Raw genomic sequence first — 21,417 nt, forward strand, 5'->3', positions numbered from 1 at the left:
ATTTCGCCGAATGATATTATTGGTACTGCTTCCCCGTGGAGAGACGGGGGCGGCTGCAGCTACAGGCGGTTCAGCAGCATCTGTCGCGCCATCGGTTGCCAATTCCGCCAAAGCGACTGGCTCTCGTAGGAATTCCACAGTAGCCTAGTGACTTTAAGCCGAAATCGGGGTTTCCCATCCAACTGTCACTGCTCGTTTTTTCTTTCTTTCTAAATCATCAATTCGCCGGGACGTCTGACGGGAAAAACCAAGAAGACTAAAGGTTCACAACCCATTCGGCCAGTCTCTTGTTCCCTTTCCTTGCGTCCAACCACACAGTCACAATGGCCTCCAGATCAAGAATCCAGCCGCTGCTCCGGACAGCGGCACGGAGGCAATCCCTCCTGTCCGCCGGTGGCCGGCACGTTTTGCGGCAAGCCTCGGCCCCGGCCGCCGCCGCCACCGCCGCCGCCACCCGTTGCATTGCGACGACGGCCGTGAGACTGTCCAAGACCGACGGCCTCAAGGAAATCAAGCTCACCTCGGCCGCGTACCCGGACATCAAGCGGGACGCCCGCTTCGCCGAGGTGACCGACGCCCACGTCGCCTACTTTAAGGATCTCCTCGGCGCCTCTGGCGTTATTGACGGCGTCACGGCGGATGCGGCAGACGACATTGCCGCCTTCAACGAGGACTGGCTCCGCAAGTACCGCGGCGAGTCGCGCCTCGTCGTCAAGCCCACCTCCACCGAGGAGGTGAGCAAGATCCTGGCGTACTGCAACGAGCACAAGCTCGCCGTCGTCCCTCAGGGCGGCAACACCGGCCTCGTCGGCGGCTCCGTCCCCGTCTTTGACGAGATCGTCATCAACATGAGCCGCATGAACAAGATCCACTCCTTTGATGATGGCAGCGGCACCCTCGTCGTGGACGCCGGCGTCATTCTCGAGGTCGCCGACTCGTACCTGGCCGAGAGGGGCTACATCTTCCCCCTGGACCTCGGGGCCAAGGGCTCGTGCCACGTCGGCGGCAACGTCGCCACCAACGCGGGAGGTCTCCGCCTGCTGCGGTACGGCAGCCTGCACGGCAATGTCCTGGGCCTCGAGGCCGTGCTGCCGGACGGCACCGTCGTCGACGACCTCTGCACCCTGCGCAAGAACAACACGGGCTACGACCTCAAGCAGCTCTTCATCGGCGGCGAGGGCACCATCGGCATCATCACAAAGGTGTCCATCATCTGCCCGCAGCGCTCCAAGGCCGTCAACGTGGCCTTTTTTGGCCTCGAATCGTACGAAAAGGCCCAGCAGGCCTTCAAGGCGGCCAAGGGCCAGCTCGGCGAGATCCTCTCGGCCTTTGAGCTCATGGACGGCCTCAGCCAGGACCTGGTCCACGCGGTGCGCGGCAACAAGCGGCCCCTCGAGGGCGAGCACCCGTTCTATTGCCTCATCGAGACGAGCGGCTCCAACGGCGACCACGACTACGAAAAGCTCGAGGGCTTCCTCGAGGACGTCATGTCCAACGAGATCGTCTCGGACGGCGTGCTCGCGCAGGATCAGACGCAGAGCAAGGCGCTCTGGGGCTGGCGCGAGGGCATCCCCGAGTGCCTCGGCCACTGGGGCGGCACGTACAAGTACGATGTGTCGATCCCGCTCAAGGACCTCTACCTGCTCGTCGACGACACGAAAGCCAAGTTGGAGGAGGCCGGGCTCGTCGGCGACACGGACGACTTCCCCGCCGTGGGTGTCGTGGGGTACGGCCACATGGGCGACTCGAACCTGCACCTCAACGTCGCCGTCAGGCGGTACGACAAGCGCATCGAAAAGATCCTCGAGCCGTTCGTGTATGAGTGGATCCAGGCGCGCAACGGCAGCATCAGCGCCGAGCACGGCCTGGGCGTGGCGAAGAAGAACTTCATCGGCTACAGCCGCAACGAGACCATGGTCGGGCTCATGAAGCAGATCAAGAATCTCTATGACCCGGTAAGTACTTTTGTCTGTCCCCTGCTTCTTTCTCTTCTTCCCTCTTTTTCCCCGCTTGCTGCCTCCTCCGATCTCACGTCCAAATCTCACTCCCCTTGTCCGGTCCTCTCTCACACCGACAACAACGTTGCGTCACTCTACGTCCCCACACCATGACACCCTTCCCAAAGAAATCATCCCCGGGTTCCCTGCCTGGCGCCCGGAGCCCGGAAGGAAGGCTGACGTTGAACCAATTAGAACGGCATCATGAACCCTTACAAATATATCTAAGGAAGCGCCAAGATACGATACCCCCATATCTGGACAGAGTATACAGGAGGGGAGCAGCAAGAAACTGGTAAGCCTGGGATAACCGGACTCATATCCGTTCCGCGTAAGATTCGGTTCCGTGGAAGCGGGCGGAAAGGCTTAGATCTCGTGTGACTGAGTAAGGCAACATCATCACACTCCCTCCCACGCACATCATCCACTCACCCACCCACCCCATTTCCCTCTTGCTCTTCCACCCACTCATCCACACGAGAGATATGTCAAGCAACGAGTTCTGCTTTGTAATATGAGGAAGAGTTGTTTTGTCGTAACGTGACGGCATTTCCAAGTAAAACCCCAACCACATTCGTTGCGTAGGGAAAGACATGCTTCCTAATCCGGACATATCTTGAGATCTGGGTCTCACCTGGGGTGCGGAGAAGGAGCGTTTTAGTAGGATATCACATCATTGTACCGCATAATACCAAAAAGAAAAAGAGACATGGCCAATTCTCGGATTTGTGTCTCGTGGTGGCCTCCCTCTCCTCCGATCCCTCAACATGTCGCCAAGGCGCTCTCATCTCAGATCGCATGTTGAACAAAAATGAGCGGACGAACTGTAGTGACTGTAGACCACCCCCCAGGCTCAGCCCCAAGGCCCCCGCAGCAGTTCTCGTCGCTTTATAGGTAGGATTCTGCAGGTTCCGAGCTCCATTTTCGAGTCAGCGACCCCGCAGCCTTGGATACCGGTGACTCGATCTCTTGGTTCCCGGTTCCAGTAGGCTAGGAAATAAATCCCAAAAGGTAAAAAAAAAACGAACGGGGTGATATGCAGTACCAGGTCGCAGAGCACCAGAAAACGAATCGATTGGCTGCGGTACGTCCCAGCCCTCCGATCCTGAAAACGAGGTCGACTGCAAACCCCCCAATGACATGGTGTCGTCACCGAGTCCCAGTCCGGTGGTCGCGGTGTGATCGTCAGAGTCCGTCTCTGGGGTGTTCGTGTCTGCGTGGGCTCTGGGAGGAGTGCTTGGTAAACTAGTAAACCCGACTGCAATACCCCTGTCCACTTGTCTCTCGGCGGCCCCCTGGACCGACCGGGCTTTCCGTCGCCGTTTGGCGGACAGGTGCCCTGGCGGCCCTGGCACGAATCTCACTTGCTGCGCTCCCATTTGCTGCTTTACTTTGACGCGGCACTTCGAGCGGCCGCACCGACGTCAGCCCCATCACAGCCAATCCCGTTGCGAGGATCCGCTGCTCCGCCGGTGGGCCCTCCGAGCCGAACCCCTGTCTGTTCGGTCTGCTACGGCATGCAGCCCTACGGGGCCATGCTTGGAACGTGCACTCGCCCGCGGGGATGCTCAACTCAGACAAAGGTAATACTGGGGATGGAGGGAGAGACGTTCATCAAGTTTGTTTACACTTTGATTAGCATCGATCGATAGTCTCTGCTTCAGTGTCATGGACAGGGTGCAACGATCCCTTCCGAATGGCCGAGGCATCTCGGAGCATCTCATACATGCGAATGCACACAATCGGTGCTAATCGCGCTCACTTTCCTCTTACAGCCTGTCTCGCCCACTGATTTGCGTTCGTGGGCTTTGCAAAAAGGAATGCCTAGATATCGATCAGATTCCACTCGTGTAAGGGGAAAGGAGCAAAGATGGATGATGGCCTCAAATTTGACCTACTGCGCATCGCATCTCGGCTGCAACTCGCCCGGCGCAATCTACCCGCACCATGCCTGAGACTACGACAAGACGGACTGTCTGCATAGTTGATCGTCTCGGGGCCGCCTGACTGCATGCCGTAGCCGCAGCCGTCTAATTCGTCCCGGGGCGACCCAAACCTTTGTGATTCCCGCGCCCTTGGACCGTCTCATACGTTGTCGCGGTCCACCCTCGGCAGTAAGGCTGCATCACACCATCAACTGGCTCCCGCGAGGGGGTCTTGTGAAGTAAGTGTATGGTCTACTTGGGGTCCCACAGCCCATCCGGCAGTGGCCAACGTAAGAAGCTCCTGATCCGCGCCCTCTTCTCTGATGGGGGCCGTTTGATGCCTGCTCCCCCCTTGCGGCTCCCTGATGTGATATATATCAACCGTCCAGTACTTATCCTTCCCTGCTGGACTTGACGAGAGGCAATCCCAGGTTATGGCCATTCTGCTTTTGCACCATCTTTCCCATCGAATGTCCGTGTTGTCAAGATGGTAGGAGTCCGCGGCAAGTACAAGGGGTGCGAGACATGCAGGGCTCGCAGAGTCAAGGTAAGCACTTTAAAGGCGCTTCGACAGGAGAACGCCCCCAGGGCTGACGTGTCAACGGTTAGTGCGACAACGAACGACCACACTGCCGGAAATGTATCGACAGCGGCCGCGAGTGTGCTGGCTACGAACGAGAAATGGTCTTCATCACCGCGACCATAGACGACGCCGGCCGCTGCTCGTCACATCCGCCGCGCCAGGTGCAGCCGTCATCTTCGAGGAGGACCGAGAGGAGCCAAAACGTGGGAGACGAGGTTCCCCGCTTGGTACCGACAGAGCCCTTGATGCCGGCGTGGGATGATTTGGTCTCCGTATCCGACAACGGCATCGTGTACTCGATACAGATCGCGGCGTTGCATACCAGGTTTCACAATATCATGAAGGGACCTGAGGGGCAGAGCCAAGTGAAATTCCGGATGGCCCTACCACCATACTCGCCCGTTGACATGGAGACGTGGGACAATGGGTGTGACATGGACCTGAACGCGCAGAACATGGCCAGTCTGCTGCCATCCGGGAACGACAACGGAGTCCCGGAAGGCATCTGCGTATTTTTGTTCGAGGTCAGAGGCTATTTGGTCTTTTCGGAAGAGCATATGCTAACTGTGCTTGCAGCAAAACCCAGCATTCCTGGTAACCAACGGCACTACTTCTTGGAGTGTTCCGCAAGAGCATATGGACGTCGTTAAAAAACTTGGCCCGGGACACTTTCGCCAATTCCCGGCCCACCACTATTTTGTCAGAGTGTATAGGTGTAACGCTGTAAGAAGCGCGCCATGATGCTTGCAGATGACCTCAAGACTGACCCATTCACAAGATCGTACTCGCTCTTTTACACCGAAAGACGACATTTTTGTCTTCGTTTGAATGGTGCACCATACCATGGCAGCAGCACCCCAAGACGTTTCTTGACAGGCTCTTTGACATAATTGCCGGCTTGCCTGGCATATTCTCCCGAGTCGACCAAACGATACCCTTTGCTGCAACGTTGCAACGCCGGCTAAAGGCCCAGGAATTGCTGGAGAGCTGCCTGCAAATCGAACGGAGGCTGGAGGAGTGGGAGTCGTACGCCCGCGCACCCACGGCCGAGCACCCTTACGCGTACTGGATAGAAGAGCCGGACGATCCAGACGTACAGCAGCTACCATTTGCAGACAACTTTGCCTTCAAGGATGGTGTGTCGTCTGTCATGTTTCTGTATCACTGGATGACGCTACTGCTCCTTCACCGCTGCATCGAGTGCCTGCACCATACCATCTTCCAGCCCGTCATCGAGGACTTTCCCAACATGTACCCTGACCTGCCTCCGAATCTGCAGATCAACCTGGCCAGGTATCAACAGCGGCGGGAGTTTGCGTCAAGAATCTGCAGGGCATTGGACTTTGCGCTATCGACCACCGTTCAGCCGGACATGCTGGTTGCTCCGCTAGCCGTGGCCGTGGAGTATTATCGCGAGATCAACGCGTCTTCAAGGGACGGCGAACTGGAGATCATGTGGTGCGAGAACTTCAAGCTGCGCTTAATCTCCAAGGGCCACGACATCGCCAACGTCCTACAGAGCAGATCGTGGGCCGATATTGCTAGGTTTTGAGTGGGCTGGCTATTTACTCCGCCTACCTAGTGATTGACAACGAGAGCAATGGACTTGGAAAACTGGTGATGGGGAGGTACGGATTGGCGCAGGCGCATTGCATTTTTAGAGAGCACAGAGGTTAAGAGCGCTGGTTGTTCGACCCTGCTTCTGATCTGGAGTATGAGTGAACTGCCATGGGCAGACTCGTGTCTGACAATTATATCGTTAATCTTGTGAAGGGGGTGCTAAAAGGTGTGTAGAAGATTTTGGTGGCCGGCGAAGTTGGAAATGTACAAAGCGCAACACTGCTTTTCAAGTCCCAGATGCGATTCGGACAGCAGTGGTAGAACATCCGTAGTCAATTGCAACCTTGAACTGGGTACCTTGAGCTCATGTAGAAGAGCCGGCGACATGGATAAGTGCACAGACCGCCCAAGCTTGAGTGGCCATTACCCGGACTTTCCCCGGCTGTGCAGGAGCTCCTGAAGCTTTTCAGCCTTTCCCACGCCAGTAGGCGCCGAAGCTTCGTCAGACCTGCAGCCTGCCTCTCTGACCTTACCTCACTACTCCATCCAGCATCCACCATCCACCACCCACCGACCGCACCTCTTCAATCACGGCGATTGTCCCGCAACATCCAAACAAATCGCCAATCCGCATACCACACCACATATCCCCGATAATCCGATCCTCAATCAGTCAGTCACCATGGCTTCAGGATATGACAGAGCGTTGTCCGGTAAGGCCCCCCTCCTTCTTGCCCCCCAGCTCCACTGTACCAAGCTAACATGCGCCTGCAAACAGTCTTCAGGTTCGTCACCCTTGCCCCTGCTCAGAAAACAATTCACGACTCCCAACTAACATCATCAGTCCTGATGGACACGTTTTCCAGGTCGAGTACGCTGGCGAAGCTGTCAAGAGAGGTAATGCTGCTTGCCCGCCGCAGTCAAGGGCGGAACCGGCTAAACAGTAGCATAGGAACATGTGCCGTCGGCGTCAAGGGTACAGATGTCGTCGTCCTCGGATGCGAAAAGAGATCAGCGATGAAGCTGCAAGATACCCGAATCACCCCCTCCAAGATCCAGCTCCTCGACACCCATGTCTGCCTGGCGTTCGCTGGCTTGAACGCCGACGCTCGTATCCTCGTAGACAAGGCGCGGTTAGAGGCCCAGTCCCACAGACTGACCGTTGAAGACCCCGCCTCCATCGAGTACATGACCAAGTACGTTGCCGGTGTTCAGCAACGGTACACACAGAGCGGTGGTGTCCGTCCCTTTGGCATCAGCACCTTGATTGTCGGCTTCGACAGCGGCAGCAAGGTCCCCCGCCTGTACCAGACCGAGCCTTCTGGCATCTTCTCCGCATGGTACGAGCGACGACCTCCCATTGTGTGAACGTGGTGTACCTTGCTAACACCTCGCAGGAAAGCCAACGCCATCGGCCGTTCCAGCAAGACCGTTCGCGAGTTCCTCGAGCGCAACTACAAGGAGGATATGGACAGAGAGGCCACCATCCGACTCGCCATCAAGTCTCTTCTCGAGGTTGTTCAGACTGGAGCCAAGAACATTGAGATTGCGTTGATGGCACCGGGCAAGACGATTGAGATGCTCCCCGTGGAGGAGATTGAGAACCATGTCAAGAGCATCGAGCAGGAGAAGCAAGAGGAGGCGGCCAAGAAGAAGACTGGACGTACACCCGGCACCGGGAGCGCGGCTATCCTCACGAGGGGCTCGGGCTCGGGTGACGGTGATGAGTAAGGGAATGATCAGGCGTTGCGGTTCGCGGATAGACGACACTCATGGGGGTATTCCGACCAAATACCAATGTATTACCACCTTTAGACCGTGGAGAATCTACAAAAACGGTGTCCATGAAATCGCTTGCTGCCACACTGATGCTCATAAACCAGCCAACCTCCCATTTTAGCCCAGTTTGTCCGCATCGTCGGTAGGGTCGAATATTGATCGTCCGGCGATTTGGCGGACACGCTCATCCTTGATCATACGGCTGTCTTTGCGCGCGTCCTCGCCCTCGACGGAGATGGCCGCTTTGGGCGTCTTTGCCTCGATCACGAAGTGGTTGTCGCAGTGTGGGCAGTACTCGTCGGCATCTTCGAATTCCTGGGCGTCTTTGCGGAAGCACTTTTTGCATTTCTTGCAGGCAAAGACCATTTCGAGGCTCTGGAGCAGGGGGTGCTTTTCCTGCTCATGGTGACACTCGGCGCAATCGAACCATTTTTTGCCTGGGGACGATCACGTTAGTCAGACGGGATTGACATGGACAGACAGGCACGGCGTACAGCAGGGCGACCGAATCGCGACTTGCGCGTTGAGAATGTGTTTGCTGTGGTGGCATGTTAGCTGCCGGTCAGGGGCTGTGGTTTCTCTGTACGGCTCACCACATGGCGGGTTGACTTCGCGGTACAGAGCAACGGATCTGTTTGCGAGGCGCAGGGGTGTGAGGTATGTTATGGGGGCCGGTGGCGATTCGTGGGCAACTGGTCTGCTGGATCTATCTGCTGTTGTGTCGTGACAGCGAGTCGGCAAGTCGAGGCGACGGGGAGAATCTTCTATCAAAGATTTGGCGGTGCTGATAAATTTGGCGGGGTCTGGATTTGTCGCCCCGGCCTCTTTCCTGGTGCACCTTGCACACCCCGCGAACACGCTATGCTTAGGTTCACTCTGACTGTTTCTCTGGCTGCTGTGGTGGGCCCCCACCAAGACCTGCCGACCTCCCAGCGAAACAAGGTGCCACCCTTGCTTGTCTCGCACGTACCTATTTATTTGCCTCCACTGGCTTGGCTACTTTTGCTTCTGAAACCTTAACGCCGACGCTGAGAGCAGCTTATCTTTCTCCACTGCTGCAGCCTACATCATCCATCTTTGTTCACAACCATCCATTACTTGTCTTCACCTTCAACAACCCACATTCCTGTCACGATGCCACCGAAGAGGAAGGCTCAAGGGGCCGTCGCCGGCAGCTTCAAGGCAGGAAAGGGCTCTGTAGTTTCGACACCTGGAGGCGCCACCCCCAGGAGCATCGCTAGCGACAATGAGTCGTCGGCAGTGGATCCTGTGAGCGAGTCCGAAGACGAGAATCTCGAGAAGAACGTCGACAAATTCTCCGTCGAAGCCTACCTGGATAGGCCGAAAACGAACGGCCACGAATCCATGACTGGACTCTTCAAGAAGAAGCGCGACTTCTCTTTTCTTCAGCTGAAGCCCGATTATCAGAATCGCCCGCTCTGGATCGACCCTGCCAAAGGCCGCATTTTCCTCGAAAGCTTCAACCCGCTGGCCGAGCAAGCGCAGGACTTCCTCATCACCATTGCCGAACCGATCTCGCGACCGTCCTTCGTCCACGAATATGCGCTCACGACACATAGCTTATACGCTGCAGTTTCGGTGGGCCTGTCACCCCAAGATATTATCAACACTCTCGATCGGTTCCTGAAGATGCCTTTGCCCGACAGCATTCGCAAGTTCATTGAAGGCTGTACGCAGAGTTTTGGCAAGGTTAAGCTGGTGCTGAAGAACACCAAATACTTTGTCGAGAGTACGGATCCGGTGATCTTGCAAAAGCTATTGAAAGACTCCGTCATCGGGCCTCTCCGGGTACACGGCACAGAGGAAATCACCACAACTGCGGCCCCTAAACAGGGACCTCTAGTTATTCCAGGCACCGCCAACGCTGCTGGTGTCCGACAGGCAGAAGAGCAAAAGGCCAAGGGACGTGAGGGTGAAGTGAAGGAGGGCGAGGTCTATGCCGCATTGAACGATGACGACGACGATGATCAGGAGATTACGCACGCCTTCGAGATTGGGGACGAAGCAGTCGAGACTGTTCAGAAAAGATGTCTTGAACTGGAGTACCCGGTGTTGGAGGAGTATGATTTCAGACGAGATGAGGCCAACCCGAACCTGGAGATCGACTTGCGCCCGGGTACCCTCATTCGACCTTACCAAGAAAAGAGTCTGAGCAAGATGTTTGGTAACGGTCGAGCCAAGAGTGGTCTCATTGTCCTCCCTTGCGGTGCTGGAAAAACGCTCGTCGGTATTACCGCAGCTTGCACCGTCAAGAAGGGCGTCATTGTCCTCTGCACCAGTTCCATGTCTGTCGTGCAATGGCGAAACGAGTTCCTAAAGTGGTCCAACATCAAGCCAGAGGATATCGAAGCATTCACGTCAGACAACAAGGGCAGAATCTTCCCGGGTAATACCGGTATCATTGTGACTACATATTCCATGGTAACTCAGACCAGAGAGCGTTCTCACGAGGCCAAGAAGATGATGGACTTCCTGCAGACGCGAGAGTGGGGTCTGATGCTTTTGGACGAGGTCCACGTCGTCCCCGCCAACATCTTTAGAAAGGTTACGTCGTCCATCAAGACGCATTCGAAGCTTGGCTTGACCGCCACACTCCTTCGTGAGGACGACAAGATTTCGGATCTAAACTTTTTGATTGGACCCAAGTTATACGAGGCAAACTGGATGGAGCTCAGTGAGCAAGGCCACATAGCCAAGGTCCAATGTGCTGAGGTCTGGTGCCCCATGACTACCGAATTCTACGACGAATACTTGAAAGCATCAGCTAGGAAGCGAGCTCTGCTTTACATCATGAACCCGCGCAAGTTCCAGGCCGCCCAGTATCTCATCAACTACCACGAGTCTCGAGGTGACAAGATTATTGTCTTTTCGGACAACGTCTATGCCCTGAAGACGTATGCCGAGAAGCTGGAGAAGGCCTACATTTTCGGAGGTACTGGTCAGGCAGAACGAATGAACATTCTGCAGAACTTCCAGCACAATCCTCAGGTCAACACTCTATTCTTATCAAAGATTGGCGACACGTCACTCGATCTTCCTGAGGCTACCTGCCTCATTCAGATCTCGTCCCACTACGGTTCTCGTCGTCAAGAAGCGCAACGACTTGGTCGTATCCTGCGGGCCAAGAGGAGAAACGACGAGGGTTTCAATGCATTCTTCTATTCCTTGGTGTCCAAGGATACTCAGGAGATGTACTATTCTTCAAAGAGACAGGCATTTCTGGTTGACCAGGGATATGCCTTCAAGGTCATCACGCAGCTCGCCAACATTGAGAAGACGCCGGGGCTTGCGTACGCCGCGGCGAGCGAGAGAAGAGAGCTGTTGCAAAAGGTCCTCATCGAGAACGAAGCCGGCGGCGAAGATGAAGTCATTGATGACTTGTTCCACAGCGGCACGATGGGTCGCGCGCCGGCGAGGGGCAAGAAGAAGGCCGCCGCGAGGAGGACGGCTGGTCTGTTGGGCGACCTGTCGGGTGGACAGGACATGGCCTACATGGAGCAAAACAAGAGGGTCAAACTGAAGAAGGCCAAGGGAGAGAGCAGTGCCTTCTTCAAGAAGATCCAGAGAGAAAAGGCCAAGCGATAGATTGCATCACGAAGGGTTACGGCGTCTGGCACGGTGGGGTGGGACCTTTCTTGGGTTTTTGGGACAGGCAAACGGCGAATTTGCTTCATTGTAATATAAGCACACACGCCTTCGAGGCTCGTGGCGCGGGGGGAAGATCATGTCAATCTGTACATGATACAACAATACTCGATACTGAGGAATGGCCGATGCTGGTCTTATGTGTGCTACCGTGACGGCTTGCAGGCCATGAGGTTATCTACACTACTTTACAGACACTTTCTAACCAGGGATGATGTTGATGAAATGTCGGTCTATAATAGCAGTCGGGTCTTGACCTGCCATTAACGAGCTAGCAAGTGGCGACACATCATTCATAGGATTGCGTTAGCCGAGTGACATTTTTTGCCCGAACGTTCAAAGGATCAAAAGAGTTCGTCAGACTAAATAACTGCTAGTGGCAAACAAGAGCCCAGAGGCAACAAGCAAACCTAGGTTGGTTGTGACGGTTGATATTTCGTCAAACAAGATTGGACTATCATGGGTGCACAGCTATTTTTGGCGAGTTTCATTCCCGGGTATCTTTGGGGTGTCAAGGTGTAAGTCCAGTTGCGGCTGGATTGGGAGAAAGCAAGGCGAACCGGGTGCGAGTCGAGTCGCCATGATGCCGGCCCCCTATTACTGTTTGTAGACACAAGCAAGGGGGTGGTTGTTTGGGTGATGAAAGTACCTTATGGTAGCAACAACACCTTGTCTGGTTTGGATTCTAGACCCATCTACGGATACGAATAGGGTCTTTCAGCCAGAACCTACCAAGTCCTTCACGTGTACCGCAGGGACGAATGAATCAGAGGCGGATGGGTGTGATCTTGGAAGACAGCGGGTTGACTCGGGTTGCTGCGTTTGCCATCATCTTGCTTTCCCTATCTGGCATATCTGGGCATTGTTCCGCGCGGCTGGGGTATTCATACTGGAGGGGAGACTTGGCGTCCGGGTTGGGAGATGAGCGTCCCGTGTACCGTAGCCATCTCACAAATCGCATGCAGAACTTGCTACGCCGGACGTGGTGCACATCTCGTGGCGGCCGCATTGTTGGCGACGTGGCGGTGAAGCAGCAGAGGAGGGTGGTGGTGGAAACAGCCGGCGACGGAGTCATGTCTAGGTGGTGAGGGAGAGAAATTACTGGCATCTCGGAGAGTGCTTGGCAAATAGCAATGGCTCTCAGTTCTCTCCTCGGTGTATGTTGTGCTAGGTCTGGACCCGGCCGATGTGACGGACGGAAGAAGCGACCGGCAGTCCGCGAGCCAGGGTTATGATTGACGACAGAAAGCCGCACTAGAGGTGCATTGCCTTTCTACGAATTCTTAATCGCCTTGGGATAAGCCAGTGTGGTCAGGCTGTTGGTCACGGATTCCTTCTGGGGCGAATTTTTCTACAAAGTAACGAACGGGATGTACGGGACATACGGAATGTACGGGACCGTCCCCCACGCGAGCATCCGTCGACTATCAGTTGGGCTGTGCGGACGACTGAAAGGCCCCCGTTGTAAGAGATGTGTTGCGCCGAAGAAAGAAAAGAAGAATCAATGGGCATCTGGATGAGGGATCTGCCATTGGGGACGCCGACGGGTTTCAGAGACCGCCGTGGCTTGTAATCGGCACCTGCTTAACGAACATTACCATAACCATGGGCAGCGACAGGTGTTTCTGGTAAGGGCTCGATGCTCCCTAGCGGGGGACCACTCGCCAGGAGCCTGGTCGGGTGGAAGGTCCTATCGGCCGGGATGTCTTGTTCGCAACAGAGCGCCACCCCGTTTCAATGTATAGGGGTAGAGAGGTATAATTCGACGGTGGTATTGTGACCTCGGGGAAATGGGTATGGCGCGTGTCCGGGAGCTTAGCTAGTTTCTCGCTGATTGCGAGGCGGTCGTAAACATGCCAGACGCTTGCTTGTTCGATGGTAAACCTCCGGATCTGCGGCGACGTTGCGGGTAACGGACGGATTTGACTCTATGCATCTGCAACGCGCGGATATGGCCAGTGGAGGGACGCCAATAAGCATTGTGGCGGATGCTGCTTCTTGAGTCTGTCGTAGCAGTACCAGTGCTATACCTATATATCAAACATTTCGACATGTCTTGGCTGGTCCTTTGGGTGATGTATTGGGCATGTGTTCACATGTTGGTCTTGTGTTGACTGCTGATGAGAAGGTGACCAGTCAGGAACACCAAGGATGAGCATCCTGGGAGAAAACCATGAGAGGTAGCAAAAGAGTGCATAGAGAGATGTGCTGGCACAAAATGACGTACTAGAGCCATGCAGTGCACTACAGGCCGGCCTGAGAGGGAGGGTAGGACGTGGTGCCCCTGTCGCGACGTAGCTGGTGTCGTTGCTGCATTGGGCGTGGAAAGCAAGCTGCTTGGACAGACAGCTGAGGTGCTGCAGACCCACCCGCGAATTAAAGTTACTTGGCACTCCGCCAGCTTGGTTAGGGGATTTTGTTCTGGCAGTGTCTTGGAATGGCACGCTACGAAACAGATCTCACGAGTTGCAACCAATCTCACCTTGAGTTACCTTTGGGATGGATGGTAGGCTAAGTGCTAGCTGCCATGTTTAGTCCTGGGAATTTGAATATTCCAGACTCAAGCGGGCGGACACCGATGCTGGGTGTCGCCAAAAGATAGCAGCACATGAATGATGTGCGAAGATGATTGGCAATCATTCCGGCAAGTTTTCGAGATGTTGCTGCAGCCATCTGCTGTTACCGGGGGGCATCGGCGCGATCAGCCATGCAGCGGTCGAGAGGGAATGGACATGGCAAAGTCGTGCAGGCAGTGCGAGGTGATCAGCTCCGATAGTCCTGACGTGAGGTGGCTGCAGCTGCATCCGCGGTGCTCCCGGGATGCTCCAAGGTGAGGTGCGGTGAGGCGAGGTGCTGCCCGTTCCAATCTCGATTCTCTTGGGAAGGAGCCACGGCTCCCTCCTCCCAAGCTCCATGCATCTCGTTCTCGTCTGCATTGGCAACGGTGCCTCTGACAATGTATCTTTCCTGTTCCATCCACAGCGGGGCTGTACATACTGCCAGGAAAAGCTTAGCTCGGGGTGGCCTCCAGGCACCGCAAGGCAAGGGTCTGCATCGCCGTCAGGCCGTCGAGTTGGACACCATGAAAGTGCTGACGGGACGGCTAGGCGTCTCCAGTTCCACGGCAAGGATAAGAGTGGACTTTTCAGACTGTGGATGCAGCTGGATGCACCGCGACTGGATTACTGACCACAAGGACCTCACCGCGGTCAACTGTCAACTCCACACCTCACACTCCAGGGCAGCGTCCAGAGCTTACCCCCCCCCTTGACACGCCCGCAACGGGCTCCCTTTCTGATTTCAAAAAAAATAACAGCGAGGAAAATTTGGATTGACGCCTTCGTTTCGTCCAGGCCCGTGGGGGGAGCACAAATCTCTACCTAGCTAGTGTCTAATCCATTCGTCGTTTCTTTCCCATTTCCTGCTCTCGCCTTTGTCATACGAACAGTCACCAGCAGCTCAGGTTGCTTCTCGAGTTCTTCCTTGTGAAGAGCCAAGAGTTGTGCCCCTCGAGTGGTAGTGGTGCTCCCTGGCCCATTGGCGTCGGCATCTGCAATCTACTGAGCCCGTCTGATCAAGGCCATACAGAGGTACCCTACACCATACCTGCCCGCCTACGGATAATTGCAGAGGTCGATACTTCGACTCTTCTTTCCCCATCCTGTTTTCCTTGCGCCCTCCTCCAACCAAACCTTCCTGCCCTACAACGTTTTACAGACGACCGGACCTGATGTCACACGTACTCGTACTACGCCCGGCTACTACTACCCCATCCACGTTCCGCCGTACCAATTGACCGTCATGAATTCCAGCTTAGCCGTCCAATCCTCTACACCAGGACGGTTAGACTAGAAAGCTTCACAGCCACAGCCACAGCCAAGGCCTGGCCCATCCGCCCATTCTCACTGCACCGTCTCTCTTATACCTACTGCCCCCGAGGCCGATGTCTCGTCTGCTCTGGTTCTGAGCCGGAGGGGAATCTCCTCCATTGCGTCAACAATACCAACGCTGTCACTTTCGCGATCCGAGAGAAATGCTCGAAACCGCGCGCGGCTGGCTGCTCGCCCAGCTCCGGGCAGCCAAGCCTTCTTTCATATCCAAGAAGCCTCATTTCAACTTCATCTCGGCTCACTGTAAGTTCACCATCCCAACTACCGTCGCGTTCGACCTTGCGCAGCGCACAGCACTAATCTGCGCACCGTGCTCGCACGTTAGACTTTTGGATTTGCAGTCTCACCATACTTGGCTCGATCCTCATCTTTGCCACGGCCGGCGGTCAGTTGGCCTACATTGATGCCCTCTACTTTGCCAGTGGCGCCAACACACAAGCCGGTCTCAACACGGTCGACGTCAACCTACTCAACACCTTTCAGCAAATATGTCTCTACTTCTTTACCATGACCTCGAACCCCATCACCATTCACTCTTCCGTTGTGTTCCTCCGACTGTACTGGTTCGAGAAGCGATTCCAGGGACTCGTCCGCGATGCTCGCCAACAACGGAGAAACACGATTTCTAAATCAAAGTCCAGTGCAAGGGACGACCTGAACCAAGCCGAGAGAGGCCGCTTGAACGTGCGCAATATCAAGGTCATGCACACGAATGGTCATCGCTCGAGAATGACCAATGATGGCATTCTGCTCGACATGAAGGAGGACGAAGACGGCCGCATCTCGCCGGGGAGCAACGGTTTTGTTCCGGTACCCAACACCCCAGCCCATGACTCTGGAGAGCAGTCGCCAGCCAGAGCACCCGAAGCCCAAGAAGAGCTCGGAACGGACATCACCCAAGGTCGAATCACGTTTGCCCAGCGTGTCCTCCGAAGCGACGGCACGGAACCGGAGGTCAAGCTCCCATCTCCACACTCGCCCGCACATTTGGCCATCCTGGAGCGCCAACGGAATGGGCCTGAGGAGACGCTTCGGATTCCGAACCCAAGAGACGCAGAGAAGGGCATGAAGCCGAAGCGAGTCGAAGACGATACGGCACCCGAGCCCGAAGACGAGGGAGACGGCAGTGTTCCGCGTATCCACGTCAGCAACGGTGGAGCGACCAAGATGTCGGATGACATGGGTAACAACGTCCACCGCCCACAAACGATCAAAATTGAGGAACCCGAGCGTCCCAGGGAAACCGAGAGAACGGTCAAGGACGAGATCGCGGAAGAAGCCGAGGCGATTGGTAGAACCATCTTTCCCTTCTCATTTCGCAAGCCCAAGAAGTTCTTCAAGGGTGGCAGCGACGACGAAGGCACCTCCGAAAACCCTGTTGCAAGGGTCAGAAGCAAGACCTTCGACACCATCAGGACGGCATTGACCCGCGACAAGGTCGAGGACATGCCGTACCTGAGTTTCACGCCGACAATGGGACGCAACTCGGCGTTCCCGGGCTTGACGATTGAACAACGCGAGGAATTGGGTGGCATCGAATACCGGTCTTTGAGGACACTAGCTGTCATATTGATCTGCTACTTCTGGGGCTTCTCGCTCTTCGCCATCACCTGCTTACTTCCCTGGATTTACTCCAGCTCCAATTCCAAGTATGCTGCCATTGTGGAAAACTCCGGTGTCAGCAAGGCCTGGTGGGGTATCTTTACGGCAAATTCGGCCTTTAACGACTTGGGACTTACCCTCACCCCAGACAGCATGAACTCGTTCAACGACGCAACCTTTATTCTGTTGATCATGTCTTTCCTGATCATTATTGGCAACACGGGTTTCCCCATTATGCTGCGAGTTGTCATTTGGATCATGTCCAAAATTGTGCCGAAACGTACGGGACTTTGGGAGGAACTACGCTTCTTGCTGGACCACCCGCGTCGTTGCTTCACTCTGCTCTTCCCAGCAGGCGCCACTTGGTGGCTGTTCATCATTCTCATCGGCCTTAATGTCCTTGACCTGTTGTTCTTTGTCCTACTGGATGTAAGTTTATTTACTCCTCATAGCCATACTGCGCTGACAATGGCTGTAGCTTAACGATAACGCCGTCAGCGGCTTGCCGGTGCACGTGCGCATCGTGGATGGTATCTTCCAGGCTGCATCGACCAGAACTGCAGGTTTCACGGTTGTCAATATTTCGCTCTTACATCCTGCGGTGCAAGTGTCATACTTGATCATGATGTACATCTCCGTATTCCCAATCGCCATCTCGATCCGTCGCACCAACGTGTACGAAGAAAAATCTTTGGGCGTTTACCACACCCATGACGAGGACATGGAAGGCACCAACGAAAATAGCGCCTGGTCATACGTCGGTACCCATTTGCGGCGCCAACTTTCTTTCGACTTGTGGTATGTCTTCCTGGGACTCTTCATCCTAGCCATCACCGAAGGCAAAAAGATCCAAAACAAGGATTTCGACGTCTACTCGGTTCTGTTCGAAATTGTAAGCGCGTACGGCACAGTCGGGTTGAGTCTGGGTTATCCAAACGTCAACGCCTCCCTCTGCTCTCAATTCAGTACCGGAGGCAAGCTTATCATGATTGCTATGCAAATCCGTGGCCGCCATCGTGGTCTACCCTACGGGTTGGATCGTGCTGTTATTTTGCCCAGCGAATCTCGGTTCGAAAAAGAGGCAGCCGAGGCGCAGCCGGTTCTGGTTCGGTCTGCTACTGCCGCATCAACAGGAACTGCGCTTAGCGCAACGAGGTCCAATCTGAGATCGAGAAGGATGAGCACGAACAGGGGTCAAGGAAATATCTTTACTCAATTCCTTCACCCTGGCCCGATGATCCCACACGAAGACAGCCTCACCAATCTTTCTAGAAGGAGTAGGTCGTTTGGAGTCGACGAACATCCCCCGATGGGCGAGGATATGAGGAGGCGCAATACAGAGCCCGTCGATGACGAGACCACGGAAACCGATAGCGACGTGAACACAGCAGCTCCACGAAGAGCGGTAACCACACCCGCACGCTAGAGGCTGCCGCAATGGAGGACCGCGAATTAGCCTACTTGTGAGAAACGAAAAGGGGGCATACATTGCACGGAGTTTGTACTATGGAGTTACCAGGGCGGATACTTGTTTTTCATTGGTGCGGTGATCAGTCGTTTCTATAAAACCAAGGCGGACTAGATGGCTCAGGCCGCGGACAGACTTTTGATATTGGCGTTTGTTTTCACTGTACATTCTTATAATACTGTACACTTATGACGATTGATGAACAACCACTGCATATTTGGACTTTGCTACAGCTGCTACTGGGCACATCACCATGCTCACGTAATGTGCACCCTCCAACGGCCGATCTACTAGATCTTTCAATTCTCCCAACTGTCACTCAGCCCCTGAATCACTTGAGCCGATGTTCGAACTCCCATCAGCGAGCCTGGTGATCATGGTTATTCTGTTCATGTACACAACTCTACACAGGCCAATATTGTACGGCTCGCCCATTTTCTTATCGTACATTACACCCACTGTGTAGCCTCTTCCCGCCCCAACTGCGTCCGTCCTCTTCAGTCCGTAGCTTGTCCGTCTCTTTTGAAACAAGCAGGAGCTCGAAAAGAACGGAAAGTCTTCCCCTCTCTCCATCTTTAAAACCTAGAACCTTGCCTGCCCTTGCTGCGCGTACCGTACCTCTCCTTCTTCCACGCAAACACGAGGTGATCGACGTTGCCCATGTCGTGCTTGGGCTTGCGGAGGTACGTGAGGCGGGCGCGGCGCGCGCGCTTGGGCCGGCGCCAGACAATGTCGATGCCGATGACGGTGGGCGAGTAGATTTTGTACCACATCTCGACGCCAACCTTCATGAGCTGGCCGCGGAGGAGGATGCCCGTGTCGACGCCGCGGCGGCGGATGGACATGCAGACCCCCGAGAAGGGCTCGCCCGATTTGGTGGTGACCATGAGGACGTCGCCTACTTTTGCGGCGTCCGGGCGGGCCGGGTCGAAGAGGCGGGTGCGGGCGCCGGTCGGGTCGAGGGTTGTGCGCTGGGCGGCATCGAGGGAGGGCATGGGGTTCTTGAAGGTTTGGCGGATTGACGGAGGGGACGGGTATACTGCAAAGGTTGGCTTGTCGCGGGGACCGTCTGTTGAGAGTATTTATTAGCTTCTAGGCGACTGAGGGATGTCATGGTGTTGCAGGTGGGCTGAGCTCACAGTAGGACGGCTTCACTGAGGGCGTCGCCGGTGAGGGTGTCGTTGATGGAGGCTCGGGGGTGGCAGCGGTAGCCATGGACCGGGCGAGGAGTCTCTGGTGCCGCGTCTGGCGGAGGGCCATCTTCAAGCAGCCCATCGGCCGCAAGAGACTGGTGGCGTTCATGTTGACGGGGGCTTGTCGTGGGACGATGCAGCTACGTCTGCTGGGGCGACAACATGTAGAGCTTCGTAGGAGGTAAAGGTTCAAAAAGTTGAAGATCGAGGTACGAATTGCGAGCTGTGATTGGCTCGGTGCATCAATGATGCGGAGCCGCGGGCCCCCGGGAACTTGCGATCCAAAATTTCGGGTGGCACCCTGCGTCGATGCAGGCCATTTCGAGTAGCTCCCTTTTCGCCGAGGACGGTCAAGGGTTGTGCAGAAAGGGAAATCTCGACGAACACATACACCACACACATCGCCATCATGTCGAGGATATTAATGGGAAGGGCCCTCAGGGGTGCCAAGGCGTCGGTATGGGATCAGCCGGCGTGCATGGCACAGCAGCAGCAGCAGCGGTCCTTTGGCCAGACGCCTGCCCGTCAAAGTACGTCTCATGATAAATCTCACATTGGTTCTTGAGGGTGGAAAATGTATTTGGCTGACAGCTCCTTTCTTCTCAGATCCCCAAGTCCTCTTCGACAAGACCACCACACCCGGCCTCGGCCCGATCCTCGAGGAGATCCAGACCAACATCATCCTCCCCTACCACCTGCCCATCCACCAGCGCAAGCGCGTCTTCTCCGAGAAGCTCAAGCACCGCCTCAAGAACGACCCCGTGTACCTCGAGATCGACGGCCTCGAGCACCGCTTCAACCACATCAACGAGGAGGCCCTCCCCCCTTCGCGCGACATCACCTGGAAGGCCCTGCGCGCCATGGAGACCCCGCAGGACTGGAACAATTTCGGCCGCCTGCTTTCAGGCATGCGCACCGCGGGGCGCCACTACAGCCAGACGGACTTTGCAAAGATGATTCGCATCGCGGGGCAGCAGGGCCAGATCTACACCATCATCGAGGCGGCGAGGCAGGTCCGCAAGACGGGGATGAAGCTGGACAACTCGGAAAAGGTCAACGAGGTGCTGCATTTTGTGCAGATGCGCGCCGTCGAGAGCGGGTGGGACAAGGACAAGACGCAGCAGGCGCTGCGGTGGACCGAGATTGTTCTCGAGATGCTCGAGGACAAGGGCCACGCGCCCAACGCCCGCAAGCTCAGGAAGAGACAGCTGTCGCAGCAGGAAGCCGGTGACGCGGTAACGCAGGAGAGGTTCCCCCTCTACAACGACCCGCAGATCCTGGGCGCCGCGCTGCACTTGTCGGCGGTGCTGGCCGTCAAGCACAACGACAGCAAAGATGTTGACGGCAAGGTCGGCGCCCTGGCGAGGAAGCTCATCGAGCGGTGGCCCGCGGGTAAGGGCTTGCTGCAGCTGCACCCGGAGGAGGCGTACGCCGACCGCGTGGACGGCGTCGCGTACCTCGTGCACAGCCGGACGCAGTACCTCTCCTACGCGAGCCCGATCCTGCACGGCCTGTTCCTGGCCGCTCGTGTGGTGGAGAAGCCGCTCGCGGACAGGCTCAACGCCATCGCCGCGGCGCTGGGGCCCGAAGTGAAGGATGTCGCCGAGAACCAGACCTTCCCTGCCGAGCGTGGGCTCAAGACTTACAACGCCCTCTTTGGATCCGAGTAGGATGTTGACTTCTGGAATATATTGATGTGCTGGGATAGACGTGTGATAATAGCAAGCCAGGGGAAGGCAACGGGAGGGAGAGGT

At 55.8% G+C, this 21,417-nt stretch overlaps 10 protein-coding genes across 10 annotated transcripts; 6 read left to right on the top strand and 4 right to left on the bottom strand.

Moving 5' to 3' along the window:
- Positions 1–323: 323 nt before the first annotated feature.
- Positions 324–2,225, top strand: CORC01_12330 (FAD linked oxidase domain-containing protein; the record flags this gene model as incomplete). The annotated part of the gene is made up of 2 exons (XM_022623951.1): positions 324–1,955; positions 2,193–2,225. 2 exons carry the CDS (start codon positions 324–326, stop codon positions 2,223–2,225), a joined length of 1,665 nt encoding a protein of 554 aa, XP_022469504.1.
- Positions 2,226–4,409: 2,184 nt separating this feature from the next.
- Positions 4,410–6,057, top strand: CORC01_12331 (uncharacterized protein; the record flags this gene model as incomplete). The annotated part of the gene is made up of 4 exons (XM_022623952.1): positions 4,410–4,469; positions 4,532–5,029; positions 5,082–5,228; positions 5,284–6,057. The coding sequence occupies 4 exons, from the start codon at positions 4,410–4,412 to the stop codon at positions 6,055–6,057; spliced, it is 1,479 nt and encodes a 492-aa protein (XP_022469505.1).
- Positions 6,058–6,747: 690 nt separating this feature from the next.
- On the top strand, positions 6,748–7,796 carry CORC01_12332 (proteasome A-type and B-type; the record flags this gene model as incomplete). Its single annotated transcript, XM_022623953.1, has 5 exons — positions 6,748–6,778; positions 6,844–6,850; positions 6,910–6,962; positions 7,018–7,405; positions 7,463–7,796. 5 exons carry the CDS (start codon positions 6,748–6,750, stop codon positions 7,794–7,796), a joined length of 813 nt encoding a protein of 270 aa, XP_022469506.1.
- Positions 7,797–7,961: 165 nt separating this feature from the next.
- CORC01_12333 (CHY zinc finger) lies at positions 7,962–8,442 on the bottom strand (the record flags this gene model as incomplete). The annotated part of the gene is made up of 3 exons (XM_022623954.1): positions 7,962–8,281; positions 8,339–8,382; positions 8,438–8,442. The coding sequence occupies 3 exons, from the start codon at positions 8,440–8,442 to the stop codon at positions 7,962–7,964; spliced, it is 369 nt and encodes a 122-aa protein (XP_022469507.1).
- Positions 8,443–8,978: 536 nt separating this feature from the next.
- Positions 8,979–11,450, top strand: CORC01_12334 (DNA repair helicase rad25; the record flags this gene model as incomplete). The annotated part of the gene is made up of 1 exon (XM_022623955.1): positions 8,979–11,450. One exon carries the CDS (start codon positions 8,979–8,981, stop codon positions 11,448–11,450), a length of 2,472 nt encoding a protein of 823 aa, XP_022469508.1.
- An 826-nt stretch (positions 11,451–12,276) lies between these two features.
- CORC01_12335 (uncharacterized protein) lies at positions 12,277–12,585 on the bottom strand (the record flags this gene model as incomplete). Its single annotated transcript, XM_022623956.1, has 1 exon — positions 12,277–12,585. The coding sequence occupies one exon, from the start codon at positions 12,583–12,585 to the stop codon at positions 12,277–12,279; it is 309 nt and encodes a 102-aa protein (XP_022469509.1).
- A 1,561-nt stretch (positions 12,586–14,146) lies between these two features.
- On the bottom strand, positions 14,147–14,446 carry CORC01_12336 (uncharacterized protein; the record flags this gene model as incomplete). The annotated part of the gene is made up of 1 exon (XM_022623957.1): positions 14,147–14,446. One exon carries the CDS (start codon positions 14,444–14,446, stop codon positions 14,147–14,149), a length of 300 nt encoding a protein of 99 aa, XP_022469510.1.
- Positions 14,447–15,543: 1,097 nt separating this feature from the next.
- CORC01_12337 (trk family potassium uptake protein) lies at positions 15,544–18,428 on the top strand (the record flags this gene model as incomplete). The annotated part of the gene is made up of 3 exons (XM_022623958.1): positions 15,544–15,643; positions 15,726–17,431; positions 17,481–18,428. The coding sequence occupies 3 exons, from the start codon at positions 15,544–15,546 to the stop codon at positions 18,426–18,428; spliced, it is 2,754 nt and encodes a 917-aa protein (XP_022469511.1).
- Positions 18,429–19,045: 617 nt separating this feature from the next.
- Positions 19,046–19,772, bottom strand: CORC01_12338 (ribosomal protein L19; the record flags this gene model as incomplete). The annotated part of the gene is made up of 2 exons (XM_022623959.1): positions 19,046–19,539; positions 19,610–19,772. The coding sequence occupies 2 exons, from the start codon at positions 19,770–19,772 to the stop codon at positions 19,046–19,048; spliced, it is 657 nt and encodes a 218-aa protein (XP_022469512.1).
- A 300-nt stretch (positions 19,773–20,072) lies between these two features.
- CORC01_12339 (uncharacterized protein) lies at positions 20,073–21,333 on the top strand (the record flags this gene model as incomplete). The annotated part of the gene is made up of 2 exons (XM_022623960.1): positions 20,073–20,193; positions 20,270–21,333. 2 exons carry the CDS (start codon positions 20,073–20,075, stop codon positions 21,331–21,333), a joined length of 1,185 nt encoding a protein of 394 aa, XP_022469513.1.
- Between the last annotated feature and the right edge of the window lie 84 nt (positions 21,334–21,417).

This window comes from Colletotrichum orchidophilum (assembly GCF_001831195.1).
Source record: "Colletotrichum orchidophilum strain IMI 309357 chromosome Unknown Scaffold_150.1, whole genome shotgun sequence".
Lineage (NCBI taxonomy): Eukaryota > Fungi > Ascomycota > Sordariomycetes > Glomerellales > Glomerellaceae > Colletotrichum > Colletotrichum orchidophilum.